The 22743-nt window shown below is 34.5% G+C and overlaps 1 protein-coding gene across 1 annotated transcript; it reads right to left on the bottom strand.

Annotated features, from left to right (window-relative positions):
* Positions 1-898: 898 nt before the first annotated feature.
* On the bottom strand, positions 899-20070 carry Kiaa0408 (KIAA0408 ortholog). The gene is made up of 6 exons (XM_026380750.2): positions 19844-20070; positions 14336-14586; positions 11373-11732; positions 11205-11284; positions 7602-8940; positions 899-5548 (listed from the first exon to the last, which is right to left on the bottom strand). Exons 2-6 carry the CDS (start codon positions 14468-14470, stop codon positions 5375-5377), a joined length of 2088 nt encoding a protein of 695 aa, XP_026236535.2. The 5' UTR covers positions 14471-14586; positions 19844-20070; the 3' UTR covers positions 899-5374.
* Positions 20071-22743: the final 2673 nt, after the last annotated feature.

Genomic DNA, 22743 nt, shown 5'->3' with positions numbered 1-22743 from the left:
CTTTTACTGAGAATGATACCTCATAAATTCCTTTTGCTCCAGCTTCCTGGGCTACTTTGCCAACTTCTTTTAGATAAGATAACATACCAGGTCTCAGCTCCTCCACTGGCCAGTGATCTCCTAAGGAAATCTTCATTTCTAATGATTTGTCTCCTAAATGTTAACAGGTAGAGACTAACAGATTATTGCACACCTACCCATAACTTCCATCTAAAAATACCGTGGATGCTTCTTTGGTTTTCATTACAAATATGCTATTTCACTCCAGATGCCAAATTACACAACCCTTCAATCTTAAACAAAATTTTGAGCAATGATTAAAACAAAAAAATTACGATTCAGGCTAGATAATTTGGTACTATTTTGAAATTGATCAGCACTAGGTAGGAAAAATAAATCTGCAGATTCCAACTGGCTGGATTAAATTTGTTTAATAATTCTTATAACATTGGCATGAGAAAATAGTTTAATTAGAAAATAAATTTTAAAAGAAACTGGTGGTGGAATACAATTAAATATAAGTCATTTAAATTGGAAATAATTGCTATGGTTTGAATGTATCTCTCCAAAAGTCATGTTGGAATTTAATGTCCAATTCAATTGTAGGAAGAGGTGGGGCCTTTAGGAAGTGATAAGATCATGAAAGCTCCTCCCTTATGAATTGCTAGTCTTCTTTGCCATGTAAAAACATAGCACTTGCCCCTTCCATCATGTAAGGGCACAGCAATAAGGCACCATCTTGCATATAAAGAACAACTCTCACTAGATACCAAACATGTTAGCATCTTGATCTTGAACTTCCCAGCCTCCAGAACTGTAAAAAGTATAGTTCTGTTCTCTATAAATTGTCCAGTTTTCAGGTAATTTGTTAATTAGCACAAATGGACTAAGACAATGCTTCAAGTGAAATGCTCCCATTTATTCTTGAGTACATATATGTTATACAGTGTTGAAACTTTTCTGTGATTCTTTTGAAGACTGAGAAGGTCAGGATTCAGTTGATGCTAGTTAAAGATTGCTTAGCTAATTATTGGTTTTACCTTAAACATCATGTCCTACATACAAAATTGATACAAAAACAGCATAGCCATCAAAAGTAGAAAATGTTTTTCCAAAGTGAGCCTTGTTCACAACTTCTTGAATTTGTTAAAACCATATAAACTAAGAGTAACGATTTTTGAATAACATCATTGAAAGTCAGAATCAAGAGAAATGCTCAATGAGAGGAAAATAATCATGCATAAACCATAACAAAACAAAATACTGTTCCCTCTTTTCTTTTTCTTGTCCTTTTTTGGAGAAGAGCTTAAGCCAGGAGTCTGAAGAGCCACCTGTTTTTGAAACCATCATCGTGACACATTATTTATTCTAATTATTATCTTGATGATTTAATTTTTTCTTTTATAATTAGAAATCATAAAGCCTTCCTGTAAGTTTGTTCTAAGTAGCAAGCAAATCATGAATACAGATGTGCTTTGCAAACTTTAAGTCAGAGCTGCATATAGAACATTTGTACACAGAAAGAGGACACAAACATTCAAGCAAAGATTCAGATTTCATCCCTGTAAGCCTGGCAGTCACACAGAATTCTCAAGTCTCAGGTTTCTCACTTCTCAAGAGATTGTTCTGAGTGACTTCTAAATCTGCACTCTTCCCTAATTGCTAGACTTCTCCATAGCTACACAGGAATTTTTCCCCTCAATATTTGTCAATCTAACCTCTAGGATTCATAAGGATCATTGGCGTATAAATCTGATTTTAAGTCTTGTGATTTTATTTCCACTGAGACAAAGATTGTTTCCTGTGATAAGAAAAATTCGTGGAGTAAAAACAATAGAGTAGCAGTCATCATTGGCACTTGCCTGAAGGACCACCCATTTTCTTTTTGATTTTTTTGACAATGTAATGTTCGTTTTTTAGGAGTATATTTTTCGAAGCAAAATGGTGCTATGCTAGAAATTTGAATCTGCGGAAAAATAATTTACCTTATTTCATCATGTAAATGAATATTCATTTCAAAGAAAATGTTTACCAAACTTAATTACCAGCTAAGAGGGCACAGGGTAATGTCAGTGTAGGAGGAACTGTATGGCGTTGTATGTTGCTAGCAGCAGGAAGTCAGGCAGGTTGGCTTAAATTCTACTATCTAGCAATATTCTAGGAGAAGCTAGATTGAACCGTGTATACGTTTGAGTTTAGATTTTATAAGACTCTTAGATTTACTAGTTCATTATAGAAAAGAAAGAACACACAAATATTCTCAGTATATATAAATGCCACGGTGGCTGTTTCCAAATTTGTTTCATAGCTTCCAGTGGCTGGAGGAAATTTCAACAGCAAGTGATTGTTTATCAGCAAATGTGCTTAAAAATAATTTTAAGAATCATTGTTGGGAAGGTAGGTACTCTTTTTTAGATACAGTTATTTTCTCAGGATGATATGCAGCCTGGTTAAACCACCTAAGTAAAAGTATATCCTCTTTTAGGGCAATATTAGCAAAATGAAATATCATGTTCACTGTTTTCATATAAAAACAAATAAAGTTATGGATAAATTTTGAAATAGTGAATTACACAAAGCATTATTATATTCTTATATTTGGCTTTGGGACCTAACGCAGTACAAAAAAGTTGGATGAGTGGCTGGAATATGTACATGCCATACACATCCATAGAAATTCACACAAACACACCACATAAACACAAACTTTACTCAACACACATAAAACACACACACACACACACACACACACACACTCAAGCACCCTTTTCTGCATTATTTTAATTCCTTTCTGAGATCAGCCAGTAACATCAGTAATCGCCTGTGACATAAGATTTTCCTCTCAAAAGTCTATTAGGAAAACATCTATAAATATGTTCCTAATCAAATATTTTTGTGAATGTTTATAATTTCTTTAAATCCAGCAATGATGACATAATGAAGGATATGTTTTGGGGAAGAAAATGCCCACCCAAAGTAGAAAAATCACCAGTTAAAAATCACAATACATCAAAAAATATTTTTCAAGGATGATTTTCATTTCCTGACAGACTTTTCCATAAAAAAACTATAAAATATTTTAAAAGAAAACAAAAGAGTACTCAATGTTTTAGTTTCTTCAGTTTTACAATTTCTGGGATTGGACTAGATGCTAGTTATTTTTTAGCTCTAATATTCTATTATTTTAGTCAACCTAAAAAGACATTAAAATGGTCCCACTGGTTCATTCAAATGATAATAGAAAAAGAGGCTTAAAATTGTGAAGACTGGCAATATAACTTTTAATTTACAGATAGCAAAGTTAAGTTCCAGGGAAGAAAAGTGACTACCCAAAGTGACTACCCAATGATGACATCCATTCAGTTATCATCAAAAGTCACTTCTTCCAAATCTGCCTGGTTATCAAATATTTTTCATTGATTTGTTTTATTAAAGACTCCCACTCTCCACTCCTAGAAATTTCACTTTAATAATGGGGGTGGGGACAGAGATCAGGGATTTCATTTTTAAAAGAGATCTTCACTATTCTGATTTGCAGGTAAAGGTAGGACCACAGATCATGCCAGACTGACTGGGGTATAGGGATGGAGAGGAACAGATATGTACACAGTACTTGGGCACCACTGTCAACAGCAACATTTCACGGCCCAAGGTAGCAATTTCCCAGTGTTTTTCTCCCCTCTTGTGGAAAAGCATATAATTAAAGTGATATCACTTGGTATATAGGTTCATTTTCTTTTATATATTTCCTGTGGGGAAAGATATTTTCCAAAGGAAACAAGAATTAGGAGAATGAATCTGTAGCCCTTACTTACCATAGGATCCAGCTCACATTCTAGAAGTTTAATTCAGCTATTCTCATAACACATGAATCTAGCCATCACCATGGTACAGTCTTGAGCCTTTTAAGGCAATTGTGATTTACAAATTATTTACTTTACCTCAGGGCATGGTATAATAAAGTAAATTCCTCTAAGTGTTTAGAATATCATAAGAATAAAACTCTGAATACATTGGTCATAAGACTATCTTAACATTTTTTGGCAACAAAAAGCTTAAATAAAATTAATATCTAACTAATAACAAAAACCGCTTCTAAAATCTTCCATGTAGAATTCCAAGCACTTCAATATACCTATTTCTGTGAGTTCTCAACACAGATTTTATGTGTTCACTGTATGGAAATTGTAGCCAAAATACACATTTCTGTTCCTTTTACTCCTACGGAGGCCAAAGTTTAGTTTAAGGCTTTTTTTTTTTTTTTTGGTAGTACATTCTAAGAAATATATTACAATTCAGCTCTCAATGAAATTATTCCTGATCTTACTTTTTTTTTAAAAAAAGTGAATTAGTCTTTTATCTATTAGTTTTAGGGAAAAGATTAGGGAAAAAAAACTTACCTCTAAATGTGTATGAATCCAGATAAAGCAGCTGAACTAAAAGCTTACTTCGATTTCAAGAAAAGATAAAATTCAACATGATTTAATTTCTTTTTGCATCCCATTTAAGGAATATTACTGAGGTTGACAAAATAAATTCATTATTTAGTCCTGTCATACATGAGGCAGTCTTATTACACTGGTTCTGAGAATCAAGTATACAGTTAAAGCCATACAAGACTACCAAGCAATGTATAAAAGCATTTATGAGCATTTTATGTTTGCTTTAGAAGGCTTATCTGTTAAATGTGTGACATTTTTATTTAAAATAATAACCAAGAAAGTTAATACTATTAATTTATCCTAATATGGGTTAAGAAGCCATTTGAGCTGCATTTAGAAAACTACCAATGCTAGATATGTGTATAATTCTTATTTTTCAATGTAGTTGTGGGCCAAAGGAGTGGTTGATTAATGTATGAACCTCAAATCCTTAGGCGATACCTATTAAAAGGTATACAAAATAGTACTGTATATTTTCAAAACTTTTAAATAAACACAAAGAATACATAGGGATACATGTTATAATTGCAAAGTCAACACGAGCACATATGTTTTTCTTACCTAAATACATACTAGAATGCTTCCTATTACGAAACATGCACCTACAAACACAGGGCCATGCACATAACCTTGCTTTCTGCACTTGCAAGAAAGTTAGAATATACAATATTGTACATTGTTTCAACTTAACCATATTGGAAAATTAATGAAGATGGCATTAAAAAATTCTGACCTAAGAAATCAAAATATGAGGAGATAATTATTCCATAGATTAAAAACACTGAAGACTGATGGAAAGTTAAGATTGAAATTGCTTGTCCCAGTGATCTTGAACGATACAGAAGAGAACAGGATTGGCTGTAAACACTCCGAATGTTCAGTTTGGCAATTGGGACTAGAAGTTTTGTAATCTAGCAATCCAGACTAGAGACTTAGACCATTGGTGCCTCAGATCTCAGAGAAATGGTATAGCTCTGCGCAGTTCTTCGCAAGGCAGGTGGTGCTGATGGAGATCTGGATGCCCATCGGGATGGGAGACGGCGATTTGCCGGTCTGGCAGGTCGGGAAAATCCTTTTCCATTTGAGACTTTCACTGCCATGGATTCCTGTGACACAAATGAAGGCATTTATTTCATTACACAACCAACAACATTATGGATTTCTACTATGGGATTAATGTAATAGCAAACTTACAACCAAAGAAAAGTACTGAAAACTGAAGAAGGCATTTGTCTAATATTTGTGGCATGGAGTATTTTAATCAAAATTCCAATTTTAATATGAACTATGGTACTTGATAATCTTGTAGGTCTCCTCACACTGATGAGTCACGAGGCAGTTGATGTCTTTTTAGAAGTATAAATGCAAAATTCAAAAGATCAGGTAAAATAACTTCAATATGATGAAACTGTAGATGTTTCTTAGTGGGATGTTAGGATGTTTTAGTGTTATTTGAAATAAAGATAATTTAGAAGAAACTGTTCATTTATGTCAGATTACTGACACTTTAAGAGTCATAATCAAGAGGTACACAAACCAAATGACTTAACTGATTACTTTTTTAAATGATCACTGTGTTACTATCTCACAAAGCTTCAAAAGTTATCATTAAAATACTTTCTCTTTTTCTTTTTTGGTTCTGGGGATCAAACACAGGGCCTAGGCCATGCATGCTTTTCAAGCACTCTACTACCAAGTTACATCCCCAACCCTAAAATACTTTTAAATACAACTTTATTCTAATTGCTGATAAAGTGTTACTACCTATATTGGGCATCTGATGAATGAAAAACTTTTCCTCACCTTTCTTTTATTTCCTTCTTTCTTTCTTTTTTACTTCAATGGAAAAAAAAGCATCCATTGATCCTAACAATTAAAAAAAAATAAAAAGCTTCCATGATTCATTTTATACCTTTGGTTCTAATTGACCTTAAACAGAACTCATGTTCTTTCATCTGAGATGAGCAGTGCAGATGGCTTCAATTCTACTATTTTAGTGATGGTATAACAATAATCTTTTTCTCTCTTTGGAGACTTATTTCTCAAATTTGCTCATGGGAAAAACAAAACAAACAACCTACTCCTAAAGATACATAGTAGAGTAGCAAACCCCCAATCAATACACACTAAAAGAAAACTCCACATTTCTTGTTAGTGAGAATTTTTGTTGGTTAATGTACACGTTTCCATTTCTTGTCTCTAGATATAAGATCTTCTGGTGTTTACGGTCTTAACTTTGAAAAATTCAAATGCAGAATAATTAATTGTACCCTTCTTAATTAGTCAAGACTTCTGATAAAATGGGATAAAATTCATAATTTTACAGATTTTGAAAGACCCATAAAAATAAATTTTTATAACTGGAGTCAATCTGCATAACGTAAAACCATGTTGCTTACTTTTTACTGTAGGCAAAACTTGAATTTTTGTAATGTTAGATAACAACATGTTATCCTGTAACTTCTTGTTAAGTTATGTTGTTAATTTCTGTGACCAATTTTTCTCCTTAATGAAGACTGTACTCTTTTGTGAATGGGCAGCAACAATAACAATAGGATAAGTTTATTTAAATATCCATTCGTTTTTTGTCAGTTTCCATGCTAAAGAGATACACATAAGAATGACCTTAGTTCCATACACTGACTTTTAGTTCCACAGATAAAAGAACTTTTCAAGGCACTGTTTTAAGTGATGTCTTGTGCAGACTCACATTCATGTGATAAATCCTATGAGAACACAAATCAAATGCTGAGAATGACTGAATCAATCATAGATAATAAGTGAAAAGTTAAAATTATTCAAAGATATTTTCCACATACTTAAAAGTAAACCTCAAAATTCTATAAATCAAAAATGTACATTCTGCAAAAATTTTCAAGAGACAAACAACAAATATTCGATATTCGTGATGTTCTTAAATCCACTCATTATATTGGTATTATTTTTTTTTAAAAAAAGATATAATGTGCTATTCCCTGGTCTTAAAAACCACATCTTAAATTTATGCTGAGTTACATTTATTCACAAAGAGTCAAGAAGTCAAGAAGATGCCAAACATGTTTCTACATTCTATTTATATGAATGGGCAAATGAACTGAACTTACAGTCACTGCTAAACGTGGATGCTGTTCTACCAAAATGTGTAATTTGCTTTCTTACCTCTGTTATCTTTTTCCAATCTATTCCTTGCTTCACTTGCTGTCCCCCACACAGAGATGTCTTTCTCTGCAACTCTTGTTCCATTTGAAGCATTTCTAAATGCTGGCTTGATGTAGCACCACCACTGACATCAGAATTACATTTGGTCCAATTATCCCGGAAACACTTAGAATTTTGCAGTGAAGATCCTGTTGATGTCTCATAGGTTTTCAGCAGCTTTTCCACAACACCATAATTTGACCTTGGGTCAGCTGACCTCGGTCGGCCAGACAAATTGCTTGGTCTCCAGTCATGCTCGTGGAGCATGTTCCGATAACTGCTAGGATTTATGTGTTCCTGCATTTGTCTGACCAGACCTGCTGTGGATTTCTTGGTAGGATTATCAGACATCTTTTCTATAGGCACAGGCATGTGGGCACTGGCTTTCAGAATACCAGTCACACTCTCACTACCTGATATATCTGATATGCTAACAACAGGAGTAGTTAAGTTATCACAGGGCTTAAGATCCTCAGATAATTTTGAGTAGCTTTGATTTTGCTGTATTGCACGACAATGTCTATCTGTTCTAAATACAGTTCTGTTAAATTCATCAGTCTTTGCTGCTAACTTTTCATTCCTTGCAGTTCTTTCAAAGCCACAACTGAAACTTCTAGGTGGACCACTGCTCTGTGTCACCGGGGAACTACGGCCATTACCTACGTAAAGATCAGAATGAGATTTAGCAGGGTGATCTGGGATCTCCTTTTCAAATTTTGGCATATTGAGGGTAGAGCAGATTTTCTGAAACCACAAAGAAGAGGGGCTCTTTTTCACACCTATCTCAATGTCACCTGACCACATGCCAAACCCATCTTCATTATCTGAAGGCTTGCTGTCTATTTTGACTCCCGGTGTCAAAGAAGAAAACATCATACCATCTTTCATAGTCTTTCCTTCATCTGGATATGATATAGGCATCTCTTGCAGCCTCAAAATGGAATGAAGATTGCAGCTCTTTTCACCTTGACCCTCCTGGGCCACCCAGCTGTTGTAGTCTGAACTTTCTTTCAATCTTTCTTGGGCTTGTTCAGAATATGAGCTGGGAAAATTTCGAGAGGTGCTTCTTGGAGGAGGCATTGGTGGGGTTTGATTCCTTTCCAAATCAATTGTATCAATTCCACATTTTTTCACAGAATTGCTTGGGAGCATATTGGTACAGCTCAGATTTTTTCTATTTTTCTGTTTTTCTTTTTCTAAACTGATTGGAAGAATGCATGGGCCATTTTTGATCAAGTGGTCACCATGAGGTGCACTGACTACATTTGGCATTTCTTGGAGGAAAGAGTCTGACTTCATCCTGAATAATTACAAAACAAAGTATATCAGTGATAACATTATTTAAGACTAGCTCTTAAAAGAAAATAAGGTTTATGCAATGGATTTCTGCATCAGGAAATGGAATCAAAATTTCCTCAAGCATAATATTTATATAAATCCCCTAATTAAAACTTGAAGTCCACTTTATTGAAGAATAAAGTCCCTTCTCAATGTTACATTCAAGGCTCTTAATCATATTCATACATTTTAATAATTTATATCTATGCCACTTACAACTCTATATACTATGTCTCAGGCTATATTTTCAACCTTGTCTCTTCCATTATCTATATTACCTGCAACTTCATACTAGACTCAAATTAGACTACATTCTCTTGAGTTTTTGCTACTGACAGTTCCATTTCTATAGCTTTTCTCATGCTATTTCCTTACTTTGTCTTTGCCTATGGAATTCTTATTTATTATGTAATGTGACCTCAAGCTTCGACCCTTGAATTTGAAATAATATTTTAAGTAGTAAGAATAAAAGTCTGAATAAAAGCACAAGGATACATAAATAATTCCAAATGGAAGATCTCACTTGGGCTTGAAAGAAAAGCAAGATTTTAAAAAAGTTTTTAAAAAGCCCAGTAAAGGGCATATAAACAAAGGGAAATATAATAAAAAGAGTGTGGCCATTCAAGGGATAATTGGCACAGTAGTGTGCAAGGATTTAAAGCAAAGTGGGGAGGACAATGAAAAACGAGAGAGAAAAACATTAGGTCAGGACAAGTTGTAATGTCTTTGAATTTCATATTAAAGATGACTGAACTTTTTTCCAAGGTCATGGGGTGATAATAAGAGCTTTATTTGAGGTGTGGCTTATAAATGAAAACTGGCACAAAAATGTTTTTGGAATTATTTAAGTAAAAAGTTAACTACTGTAGCAACAATGTGGATTCACAAATAAAAATCACTTCATGCATTTTCAATATTTATATCTATGCAACTTATAAGAGATCACAAAATAGCAAACTGTAAATTATAGACAAATACCCACAAAAATGGTAGGAAAAATTAAACAGGCCAACAGGGCAAATTATGTATGAAATACACTTGGCTAAGAAAATCTATTTCAAATCAGCACAAAAATTCTCTCTGAACTTCCCAAGTGCTAAAGAAAAATAAGGGAGCATACTGTTGCAGCTTTCTAAGAAGCATATTGTTTTCAAATAATTCATCTTTGTTTACCATGCAGAGAATTCCAAATTAATTTTAGAATTTGGCTAAAACATACTTTTGAAATTATACACCATTTCTGAAGTGAAATAGAATTTTTGTGGCATGTGTATAGAAATATTTACAATGTGTTATTCTGAAAACTATGTGTTCCTCTATTATGTAAACATTACTTATAGAGAAATAAGTGACTCTAGGTCATAAAATATCTCAGTTGAACATCATATAGAATAACCACACCACATTGTTATTAACTCTGACAAAATTTAAAGATGTATAAAACTGGATTATCCTAGTTGTATACTCTTGCATGGGCCAAATACTCAAAGTGGGGAAAAACACTATATTAGATATACTATATATACATAATGGAATATTATTCAGCTATAAAGAATGAAATTCTGTCATTTGCAGCAAAATGTTACACGGATATCATGTTAAACAAAATAAGCCAGACACAGAAAGACAAGTATCACATCTTCTCTCTCATATGTAGAAACAAGCAAACAAAAAGATGACCTGAAATACAAAAGTTCTAGGGACTAGGAAGGGTATGCAAAGAGGGGTGGGTTGAGGGAGGGGAGAGGGGTGAGAATAGAAATCAGTTTGATGGACATGACCAATGCACAATGTATGCATGTGTGGAAATATGACAGTGAATGCCATCAGTCTGAATAATTAATAGGTGTTGATTATTATAATAAGAGTTTTTCTTCAAGCTGTGATATCTATGTAAGCACCGCTGTGTAAATAAAACATACTTTTCCTTTTTAAAAAATGAAATTAAAGGATACTTGTTAATTTATTATGGAAGGTGTACCCTAACTAAACACCAAGAAAGTAAAGTATTCCTAATAATCAAATTACAAAGAGCATTGAAAGATTCCTTTTTAGAATTAGTGAACAGGAAAATATAAAACTGAAGTATCTATTTTCCATTCAACAATAAAATTTTAATAGCTCATAACTTCTCACTAACAGAATGTAAGGAGGAGGCAGTTTGAGTTCATTAACTAAAAACAATACTGTTGTGATCATGCAACATAAATAGGTGTACAAGCCTACCTTCTGTGGCTAGACCGCTTTCGAATTTCCTCTTGAAAGCTGCATAATTCTTCACTAACTTTGGCAAGTTCTTCAAGAGCCTTTGCACATACAAGCAACAGCAGGTTAGCACTTTGAAATGTAAATATTTCTTTAGAAACAGCTCACAGTGAATCACATCTTACTTACAGTGCTGAGGGCTCCAGAACTGCTCTTACTCTCTTCTTCAGAAGTCCTGGGGCCTGGCCAGGCCTGGAATTCCTTTTGGTTGTCTGTGGTGGCAGGATCCATAAACCCTACTTTTGCTTTTTTTGTTACTTTTTGTTCCTTACACAATTGATTTCCTTCACAGGGTAAGCACTGCCCTGATTTATTTTCTTTCTCCAGACCATCCCTATGATTCATCCCTGTAAATTCACATTGTCCTGAATTGGGGTTGTTTGAAGAAGATTCCAACATTTCTTGAATGGCTTTCTCATGATCAAGACCAATGACCTTAGAACGTTCATTCACGTTGATTTTCCTCCGAAGCTTTACTTCTTGGCAAAGCTGTAAGAAATCAAAATGGAAACTTTTTCCCTCCTAACTCATTTGTCAATATTCTTGATAACAAGAAAACATTTTGAACTTTCTTTGCCATATTACTTACTATATACTACCCTGGATGTTCATGCTTACTCCTCCAAATGGTGCCTCTAAAATGTGGATTAGCTGGAACAACTTTGATGAACCATAAATACTACTCTAAGAAAGGCAATGCATGGATGCTATTTTTTCTTTCTAATCAGAAATTGTCATTGAGAAGTAAATCTGACTCTATACATAGATGCAGAAGCATTGTCACAAAAGGAATTACCTGAATCAACTACTGACCGTGCTTTCTAATTGTTTTCAGAGAAGCAAGAGTTTAACTATTATTAAAGTCATTTATTTTAAACATATGACCATATTTACACACTGATATTTAACTGTCTAAATAGCTGACAATTATATAGTAAATCAACTCATTCTGTTCCCTAAGTAGGCACTTGTAAATCAAAAAATACTTCTTTTTATTAACTATCTTGGTAATGGCTAGATATTATTGATGTTTTTAATGCCAAGACTATACACATTCTAAAATAAATTTCTCATTAAGATTTTGAAAAGTGTGATAATGACCCATGTGGAAACAATAAAGCTCAAAGGCTTTGACCATCTATTTGTGTTAATGCAAGTCCCAAATTACTTCTTGAGATCTTTGTTAAGTCTGCAGACGCTCAGCTCACTCCTAAAAAGTGAAGGAAGTAGGCTTTTCTTTAGGCTAGACTCTTGGGGAATCTATTCAAATATCCAAAGAGACTGTCAGAAAAATATTAAAGCAAATGACTCCATTTCACAGCCATCATCAATATCTGCATTACATGTATTATTCAAGGACTTCAACAACAGTTACATTGCTGCTCAATATTTGCCCAACACTCAGTTGAGAAAAGCACTACACAGAGTTGATCCCTGAAAGATATGTGGTACATTTATTTCCCTAATGATTATAAATTTAAAAGCACTCATTGTATAAAGCAGCGTATCACCAAATAGCGCTGTGACTCAATTGTTTTGGTATCTATAAAAATAACCTGAGCTGCTGATGGCATTATGATCTGGGTTCACCATGAGGGTTGTTATGTTTTACATATGATGTGTTCCCCAAAAGATCCTGAGTTAATGCAGGAATGTTTAGAGGTAAAGTGTTTGACTGTGAGAGTTATAACCTCATCAGTCCATCCTAGTTTGAATAGACTGACTGGTAACTGTAGGAAGGTAGGGTGTGGCTAGGTTAGGTGTGTCACACTGGGGACCTGTCCTGAAAGGTTCATCTTCCCTGTGACCCTGGTGCCCTGGTTTCTGATCCCACTATAAGCTGAGCAGCTTTCCTCTGCTGGGTCCTTCCATCATGATGTGCCACCTCATCCTGGGCCCAGAGCAATGGAGTCGGCCACATATGGACTGAGACTTGGATCTCCCAAGTCTTAGGGTGCAGGTGACACATGACTGTCAGTTTCTGATTGAATTAGCATTTTAGATTCTGGTTTGACTTAGGAATTTCTTTGTTGCTCTAATGTCAGTCTCTGGAAAGAGACAGGAGATAAGGGAGCATGCAGAACACATTTTCCAAAATATAAAGGGGGGAATAGTAAATTTGTCCTCTAATCTCTTAATCAGATATTTGGTGAGTATCTTCTCTCATTCATTTTTTTTGTTTTGGCATAGCAATTTTTCATGGTTTGTATTTTGTTCATAAGTAGTAAGCTGTTATTAGGAAAAAATTAACACTATACATATATAAGGCACTTTGCTTGCAAAGAAAGGCCCAAGAATCTTTTAAAATAACTGTTTTGGTAAGATGCATAAAATCATATAAGTCAATACTGTGGTTTTTTATCAGAATAAAGCAAGATAAGTATAACTAATTTCCAGTTAGAGCAAGTAGGAATCTATATCAGTGCAAATGCTTGAAGGAAATATTCCAGGCCCAACAGGCTAGGGGTTGTTAATGAGAACAAAATGACTGTGTTAGAGTCATGATATGATATGTCATTTTTCATAACTCCTTTCCTAATAAATGTAGCATATCTTACCAGAAAAAAATCTCATGTCCATTACCATTTCCTGTTTGATATGTGACACTCCTTTTTACTATACTAAGTTATGTGATGTATTGTAATTTCCTTTAGTAGACATTACTTATCATTCCAGGAAAGATATTCTAATTGGGCTATATACTAATGCCCAATTATAATTTTGCTAATATATGTTCACCAATTATGTATTTCTTGCATTTTCTTCTGAGGCTGTGATATTTTAAAACTCATGCAGAATACATATATCACTTTGGACATTAAACCTCTCTAGCCAGAATATGGTAGATTAATACATTTTTGAGTGACTTTTCAGGGTCATACTTTTCATGCAAGACTATAAAATAAGCATAGTCCCTAAGATGCCATTAGGTAAGCTTATGCTATTTTTAGTATAGTAAATGTCAGTGAGACATGCAATCTCTTTGGTGGAATAAGGAAAATAAAAATGGTTTCTAATATAAAACAAACTTCAACAGAATTTTGATCCTGAGCTTGAAGTTTACATTATATTCAAAACAAATCAACTTGTACCTCTTCTATCTTCTTCTGCATGATCTTCCATTGACTTTCCCATTCCTTTCTTTCATTGTCAAACTGGTCCAGTAATTCCATCTTTTCCTTATGCCAGCTAGTTTCTGTGTTCTCCCACTGCTTATGTAGGTCCATGGCAACCGTGTGTCAACGAAGAAGTGTTTCTGCTCGTCTCCGCCTTCTCTTAACTGTTTCTTGGAAGCTTGGAGTTGTTTTATTTGAATCAGTCTCACTTGCCTTTAAAATAAAGCCTAAAATAAACAACAAGAGAGAGTTCCAAATTCATATGCTTTTTGGAGACAGATTTTATCATTTTATCAAGAGGCCATTGATGTAAACAAATTATAGGAAAATTGGACTCAAAAGAAGAAGTTGTAAAAATCTGCTTAAGAGGAAATGAGCACAGTCAATAAAGTAATAACTATTGTCCAAAGATTTTTTTCCCTTTTGGGGACCAGACAGCAAAATTATAGTGGACAAGATGGTTAAATGCACATGTAAGATATAAATAGGCCCTTAATTAACTACCTAATCTAAAAATAGAGTATTTTGTGAAAATCTAAGATTTTAAGTATGAAATTCAGCTCTATGGTCACATGTACACAACTGTGGCAGATTCTGCTACAACAAAATGATTCTGTTCTGATGCAACCTGGTTATATACTTGTGACTCAGAGTCCTGAGCCAGTGCTGAACTACAGTCTCTTCTGTATTTAGATCAAGTCATGTCAAATGTGCTCACTGTACTAACTGAGACCTCAAAGTTGGCTGTCGATTTGGGAGACAGAAGTACAAATAAGAAAGCAACTTAAATCATAAAAATATCATTATTTTACCTCATTGAGTATGATCTTAAAGTATCAAAACTATCCTGTGAGATGTATATTAAACTTATTCAAAATTTCATCTCATAGGCTATATATTATAACCTGTTTAGAAAACTGAATAAAGAGAACTAAAGGAATTCTTTTGCTCAGTTTGCAGAGAATCTTCTATTCCATAAGGTAGTGACTGAAATAATTAAATTTTTAACATTCAGGGTATGTACATTTAGGGTTTGAAGATACAATTTAAAGTACCAGATATGTAACTTTGTTATAAGTCATCTAAAATATCTGAGATTTAGTTTATTAGGATTAAAATGGGGGACATTCACAGAACTGTTATAAACACTATCTGACATATTGAATGCAAGGTAATGTGAAAAACTTTTCAAATTTCCTCAATTATTTTGCCTTAAAATATTGCTTTGATTTCACTTGAAAATAATCTTATTATCAAACTCATTTTTATATTTATTTTTTAGTTATAAGTGGACACAATATCTTTATTTTATTTCCATGTAGTGCTGAAGATTGAACCCAGTACCTCATGCATGCTAGGCAAGTGCTCTACCTCTGAGCCGTGACCACCCCAGCCCTCTAAAAAAGTATGTTTTAAATATATGAATCTGTTTAAAATAATTAAATAATTAAGCCTATAAGAGATTTAGGGCTAGAGGTAGCTCAGTGTAGAATATGTGTTTAGCACATGGAAGCTCTAGGTTCAATCCCTAGCATCTACACACACACACACACACACACACACACACAGAAATGTAATTTTTCAATTTACCAAACCACTACCAAAATGCCTTAACTTACCAATATCTACTTATGTTAATTATGGACAAAGTTCTCAATAGTCAATATTCAATGAATTCGGGCATTGCAGAATTAAGCCGATGTAACCAAGCACCAGGCACAAGTTTATATTCATAGGAGACAGATGCACATTTCATGTCCCAAATACTGGGTAAACATCAAAGGCTAATTTTACTTCTGACAGACTCTTCTGTACATACATATCTGAGTAGTAAATGGTTTTAAATATATATGTGTTTATACATATGCATACACACACACCAGACTGTAATCTATCAATATATCACAATACACTATGAGGATTAAAAAATGTTACTTCTATATGCAGAGCTCTACCTCCAAAAGCACCCTAATAATACTAATAATATTGGGAGACATACTCTCACTCTTTTCCCAAACTATTTGCTATAGACACTTGGTGAATTTTACCTATTACTTTGGCACTCATAATCATGATTAATTTGGTCAAGAAAATAATTTCAAGCTTAGCCAAAAATATGCCATCATGTCTCATTTTATTCACATAATCATACTCTATCTCTAACTTTATTTTTCATCCCCTCTATCATGTCATCTTTCTTTTGCTACCCTCCATACTTACAAGCCAGTAGGACAAGTATTTATCCTTAATGTCAATGAACATCTAACAAAATGAAGATAGTAAATAATTTACAGATTTGTGTTTGTTTAGATTTGTTTGTTTAGATTAATTTAACATTCACTGGTCTCCCTTACCTAGTTGTCTTTTAGTTTCATCTAGCAACTGTTCACAGGAAATGCAGACAGTGCTTATTTTGAGACTAACAGACTGCTCTAAAACTATATGTAATTAACTGTGAGCTGAAACAGTCTTGCTGACCAGAAGTTACTTGCCACTGGTACTGCTTAGGAATGACGAAATGATTTGAGATTCTAAGGGAGAGTTGCAGATTTAACCAAAGAAGTTATAAAAAGAAACAGACTAATTATAAGAAACCTAGAAAAGAGGTGCTATGGTAGTTCATCTTTACTCCAATTATCGTGAACATGGAAATGTTCAGAAATCATCTTCGTAAAGTTTTCCCACAATCTTGCAGCAAATGGTTCTAATTTTTCTTTCCAGTCCTATCTTTTCTTGAATAACTTCCAATCAGAGTTAAAAAGGTACCAGGCTCCTCTTTTTTACATACCAGAAGACCACCCTGAGATATTCTAAATCAGTCTTGTTCCTGGTGATAGGGCTGTAATGTGAGGCCAGGTCATGCTCCTGATGCAGTCTGAATCCTGTGCTTTTCTGCAAAGGGCAAAACTCATCACTTAACATGAAGAGGGGCCAATCTACAGAGCTTCCCCCTTCCAGATCCAGAACAACATCTAGTGCTAGGAAATATAACAATTATGGATCAAAAAGAAGTCTTTGCAAGAACATTTCTATAGAGCAGGGTCTGTGCCAGTTCTTGTGGGAGGATTTAATTAGCCTTTCTAGCAACTCAGTCTTATAAACATAAATATCATACAGCTGAATATATTGTTTCCACCTCTAAACATACAGTGGGGGACCACAGAATTATTTTGTGGATTAAGTGAGGAAGAGAGACTCCTTAATAAAAGTGCTTAAATGCTACTTTGTACCATAATGAACACTCGATAAAATGAATGTTTCCTGGCTTCTCCCTGCTATCCTTTCCCCCCTCTTGTCTTCCCTCTTTTCCTCCATCTATCCCTCTTTCTTTCTTATAATTAAACTGATAATTTTGACCTTTATTTAGATATAAAATTGACAGAAGAAAAACCTAACTTGCTTGTGTGAATGATCAGATTCTCCATGATTTTCCTTTGCCATCACTATTTTTCAGGTATTTTTTATAATGAAACATGTCAAGTTCAATATTTGGAATTTTTTTTGTTAGTAAAAAACTGAATACAACTATATAAACTGCATTTGTCATAATTTTAAATTAAATATTTTAAAGATCCAAAGGGGTAACTTGGTAGGGATAGAATGTTTTGTGATAAGAAGTTATGGGGTAAAGTGGTTCAACAGATTCAGAAACTCAATTTTAGTGCTTTCTACTGAGGCAAATATAAAAGTTCTCTTTGTTTTCAGTTGTCGCTCTTTTCATCCCACAGATCTTGGCGTCTTTGTCGGGGAGAAGGGAGGATTTCTGTGCTGCGCCCCCTTTTCCATGACTCTTTGCTCTCCATTTCATTTCACTCCTTCCAGAATTTCATTCAGAATAAAATTTTATTGGAGCAAATTGTAAAAGGACAGAGTGAGCTGCATTACTTAGTCATGCACACGTTCTTCCCCTAACAACTCTAAGCTAGCATTACATAATCTCTTTTAACCTACTTCCCCTCTCCCAGGCTGGAGGCCAGGATTGTAAAGACTTGTGAGTGGGTTGCGTAAGTGGTGATGGGAGGCAAATGGTTTGGCTAACATTTCAACCCCACCAGCAAGCAAAATTAAAGAAAGAGCAGCAAAGGGGTCTCACAAGATGATTTGCATCACCCACAGTAGCCTCAAGTAGGGTCATGACAACACTTCTCCATCTGAGAGGTCCTCTACTTTTAACTATAGCAGGGTCATTACCATCTGAACGTCCATCCTGCCCACTGAAAACTAGATGTTAGCAAAATAAACTGAACAGTGATAGCAGTTATTCCATTGCTATTTTTCTCTTTGGAGATTTTTGTTCAAAAGGCTTTTTTTTTTTCTTATTTCCTGTTACTTTTCATATAGTTGAGGGTTTTTCAGTTTTAAAAGGACACATATTTCAATGAGAATGTCATACATAGCTGTACTGCCAATCTCACAATTCCTAGAAAAAGTCATTTGGCCTGAAGAGGCTTTGCTTCTGATTGACTTTGAGGGGTTAAGAATCCCCATGCTTATATCTATCAGAGTAAAGTACCATTTGCCTCCAAAATTCTGTAGCCCTCTCTCCAGGCTATTGTCAATCACTTGTATCATTTTAACTAATTAATTGATTGCATTCTTCCCCACTATTCATTAGTAAATGCATACATCTAGAGACCACCCTGATTTGATTTTGTTAGAGGGCAAAATATTTTTTTTTTTTACCATTTATTGTTATTTCAGCACACTCTTCATGTTCCAACAAGGTCAAAAACAATCACATGCAATTCCAAACAAATTATTTTTGCTTTCTCATTTAATTACCATTTTCTTCCATACTTTCTCTCCAATTATTTACTCATCTAGAAAACATCCAAGTTATAGGCACAGCAGTTTTACTTTCCTTAACTTAGAAGCTTTGATAAAAACTTCTGATGTGGATAAACAAATATCTAAAATAAATCATCTCAAACAGAAGATATTGTGGTAAAATTTCCTCCTAACATAGGTTAAGCCACTAGGAAAGTCTCAGATTACAGAAACACATCCTGTAGTACGTGCACCATTGTCTTGGATAAAACATTTATTTATTTTTCATTGCAACTTTCAAATACCAGTCATCTCAAGGGCTGTGAACTTTAATTAGCAAATACTGAAAAACCTTCATTCTAACAAAAATTGCATTCTCAGAAGTATAGCTAATGAAAATCCCATGGTGGGCAAAGTGCTTTTTGAACAACTGAGAAGCAGTGTTTGAGAAACACAGCCTCAGAAAGCGGATGGCACTGTCAGTTCAGACTTGGGGAATCCACCACAGCAGTTGAGCGGCCTCTTTCCCAGAGTCAGTACAATCCGTTATGCACCCCGCCCACTGTTCTTCAGCCCAGACATAGACACTAGTACAGGCAGATGTTGAAATCACACTGCACTTAAAAAAGATGCATAGCTTAAAATGTGTCAGCAGCAGCCTTTCTGTGTTTTGCATAATTAACCACTTGCTTTCGAATTTGCCGGAAAGAAACATACCTTTTTGCCCTGGGGGGCAATCCTACAGCAGCTGGGCCATGGTCAATCTAGTTATGGAAGGAAGCAGAGTGGAGGGCTAGTTGTCTAAAGAGCAAAGTCTTAGCTCGGGGAATCTTGATTCTTTACAAGAAAAGGACATGCAGCCTGAGTCCAACCATTCTGCAGAGCAGTACTGAAAAGTCCCTTTGAATCCTTCAACACTTTCACAAGTCAAAGAGCTGCTCAGCTTGCTGTCACAGCAGCAGCTGAGACTACTGTGACGTCAGTTACTTGGAGGCGGCCTTCAAGCCACTGCTTCCAACCAGAGCTCTGTAACTTTAGAGCAGCTTGTACTCTGGGTAAACAACTCCAGGTCCAGGACATTTTTAACTTTTATAATGGAGCCCAGTATTTTCAAACTTGCCAAAAAACTGGTTGTTAACATCACACGATGACAACAGCCAATTTTAGATTTGTTTTATTAGGAAAGTAAACTCATTTCTTATGGGCAAGAAGTATCTCTCTCCTTGCTTCTTTCTCCTTCTCAGCTAAAGCAAGGATGTACTCTGTAGTGCCATTAAAAGTTTGTGCACAGATGTGGCAGAACTTGTAGTGATTATACATTACATTACTCACACACACCACACACACAGAATAAAATCATGTGTGGCGAATGTGGGGTGTGTGTGCATATATAATATCAAAAAGTTTGTAAAAACTTTAAAAACATCTTTCAATAAAATAGGACATATGTAAAGACCAGCCTCATAGCTCCTTTTGATTCTTTGATAGTATGTTGCATATATCTATAATAATAGTGATGTCTTTACATTACAGGGAATTCAAGCACATGGGAGAGAATACTAGTTACAGGAGTGAAAGAAAAACAACAGTAAGATACCCATGTACTATTTTCAGTTGGGATGTGCTGCAGATGTGGGGGAAAAAAAGTAGCCCAAGCATATGAAAAAGCTCCCTAAACATGATTAAATTGACTTATTGTGGAAATGCTAGGAAACTTTCTTTCTTTCAGCAATATTTCTAGTGTGTATTTGTGTGTACAGGGGGTTGTACATAAGTGTATATGGTGATGTGTGGTTTAATTTTGTCAAAAGAGTCTCTAGAGTAATTTTGTGTCTAATTTAGCAAATAAGTTAAAGTTTGAATAATAAGATCTTGTCCCCAAGGTGAAGAGCTTACTGATATGGTCCTTAAATCATTATATGTTCATTTTCACATTATTTTTGCCTACTTCTCGATTCTATTTCATAGATAACTAAAGCATTTAACAATAGTAACTTGTTCATGGTAGGATTTTAATATATGTAGGAGAACTCTGGTTTCATAATCTCGATAGGAAAAACATCAATTATAGTAAGTATAATAGTAATTATTCATTGAGAGGTAGCTTTCTGCAAGGCTCTTAACTGAGTACTTCAAATAAATCCTTATTTTACTTCACCCTCTTTTGTGGGGGGAGGGTACCAGGGGCACTCAATCACTGAGTCACATCCCCAGCTCTATTTTTTAATTTTTTATTTAGAGACAGGGTCTCACTGAGTTGCTTAGCACCTATATGTTGCTGAGGCTGGCTTTGAACTCATGATCTTCCCTTCTCAACCTCCTGAGCAGCTGAGATTACAGATGTGCACCACCATCACGCCAGGCTTAATTCACCCTTTTAACAACAATGCTTGTTGTCATTATTCTAAACTTATAACAGTGCTTAGAGATGTAATAAGTTCACAGAAACACTCCATGTGGAGAAGGGCTTGGAACTGGTTTTCCTAATTGAAGACACTAGAATTTTGTCACAGAGATCTAGGTTTCAATTTTGTGATCATCACTTACCTTATCTTGGAGCCACAATTTCTTCTTTAAATGTATCATTACATGTACTTCATGAGACTGTAAGACTATGAGGGGATACATATAGTATCAGGCACACAATAAATGTTACCTATTGTCTTCCTCCCTTCTTATGAAAATAGAAATTCAGAAGAGTAAAGGAAGAGGCTGCTCAAAAGCATTATTACAGAACCATCACATTGTTTCTTCATTCTCTTCCATTTCAGATAATTTAATTCCTATGTGGTTTTTGTAAATCAAATTAAAACTTTTTCCCAAGTCCTATCAGAAAACTAGAGAAATTACACTGTACCATACTTCAAACTGTCACTCAATAGTACCTGTTTCAATAACACTTTTACTGGGTGTGCTGGTAACTGTTAATCAGTTTCTTGTCTTAGGAAAGCTGATCTTAAATTGTACCTCAAATCAAAAACTAGTAAAATATTTTGAAAAAGATTTCAATCCAAGTTTACTACTTTTTCTAGTATCTACTAAATCTTTCTGTTGAATACATATGTATGTGTGCACACATACACACACCACACACACACACATACAATTTCCATGCTGTTTCATATCAAAAGACTTGGGTAAGTCAATTGGATGTTAGGATACAAAGATAACAATTGTTTTCAAACATTTCCATAAAAACATTTAAGAAAACGGTTTTAAGAAAAGTTCCTACAGTTGTGTGTATAAAATAAATGGATTTAAAAGACTGACAGTAAAAGTCAGATGTCTCAGGTTGCCTGACATTTCCATGCAGGTGTCAGATGGCTGAAAACTTCTATGGGAAAAAAGCAATTTGTTGCATAATTCAGGCTATTTCTTAGCCATTTGAATATTTCAATCTTCAACCATAAAATTCACCCTAATTACTGCTGTTATGATCTGGAAAGAATTACAATGTTCATACCTATTGACATACTAATCTTTCAATGTATAACAGATATGTAAAGAAATGTGTATAATAATGCTTAATGAAAAATAAATGTAGAAAGACAAGCTGCCATCAAGATATCATAAGGAAAATTCTAAAAAGGGTTTAAAAAACTATATTATATATTATA

Source organism: Urocitellus parryii, chromosome 8, assembly GCF_045843805.1.
Source record: "Urocitellus parryii isolate mUroPar1 chromosome 8, mUroPar1.hap1, whole genome shotgun sequence".
Classification (NCBI taxonomy): Eukaryota; Metazoa; Chordata; class Mammalia; order Rodentia; family Sciuridae; genus Urocitellus; species Urocitellus parryii.
This window is presented reverse-complemented; position numbering and strand designations above follow the sequence as displayed.

Bases quoted from the DNA above. Each gene is read 5' to 3' on its own strand.
- Kiaa0408 (XM_026380750.2), bottom strand. From the start codon at position 14,470: ATGGACCTACATAAGCAGTGGGAGAACACAGAAACTAGCTGGCATAAG. The intron at 11,733-14,335 runs GTACAAGTTGAT...GATTTCTTACAG, and splicing joins TGCAGAAGAAGATAGAAGAG to CTTTGCCAAGAAGTAAAGCT. The intron at 5,549-7,601 runs GTAAGAAAGCAA...TTTGTGTCACAG, and splicing joins ATTGGAAAAAGATAACAGAG to GAATCCATGGCAGTGAAAGT.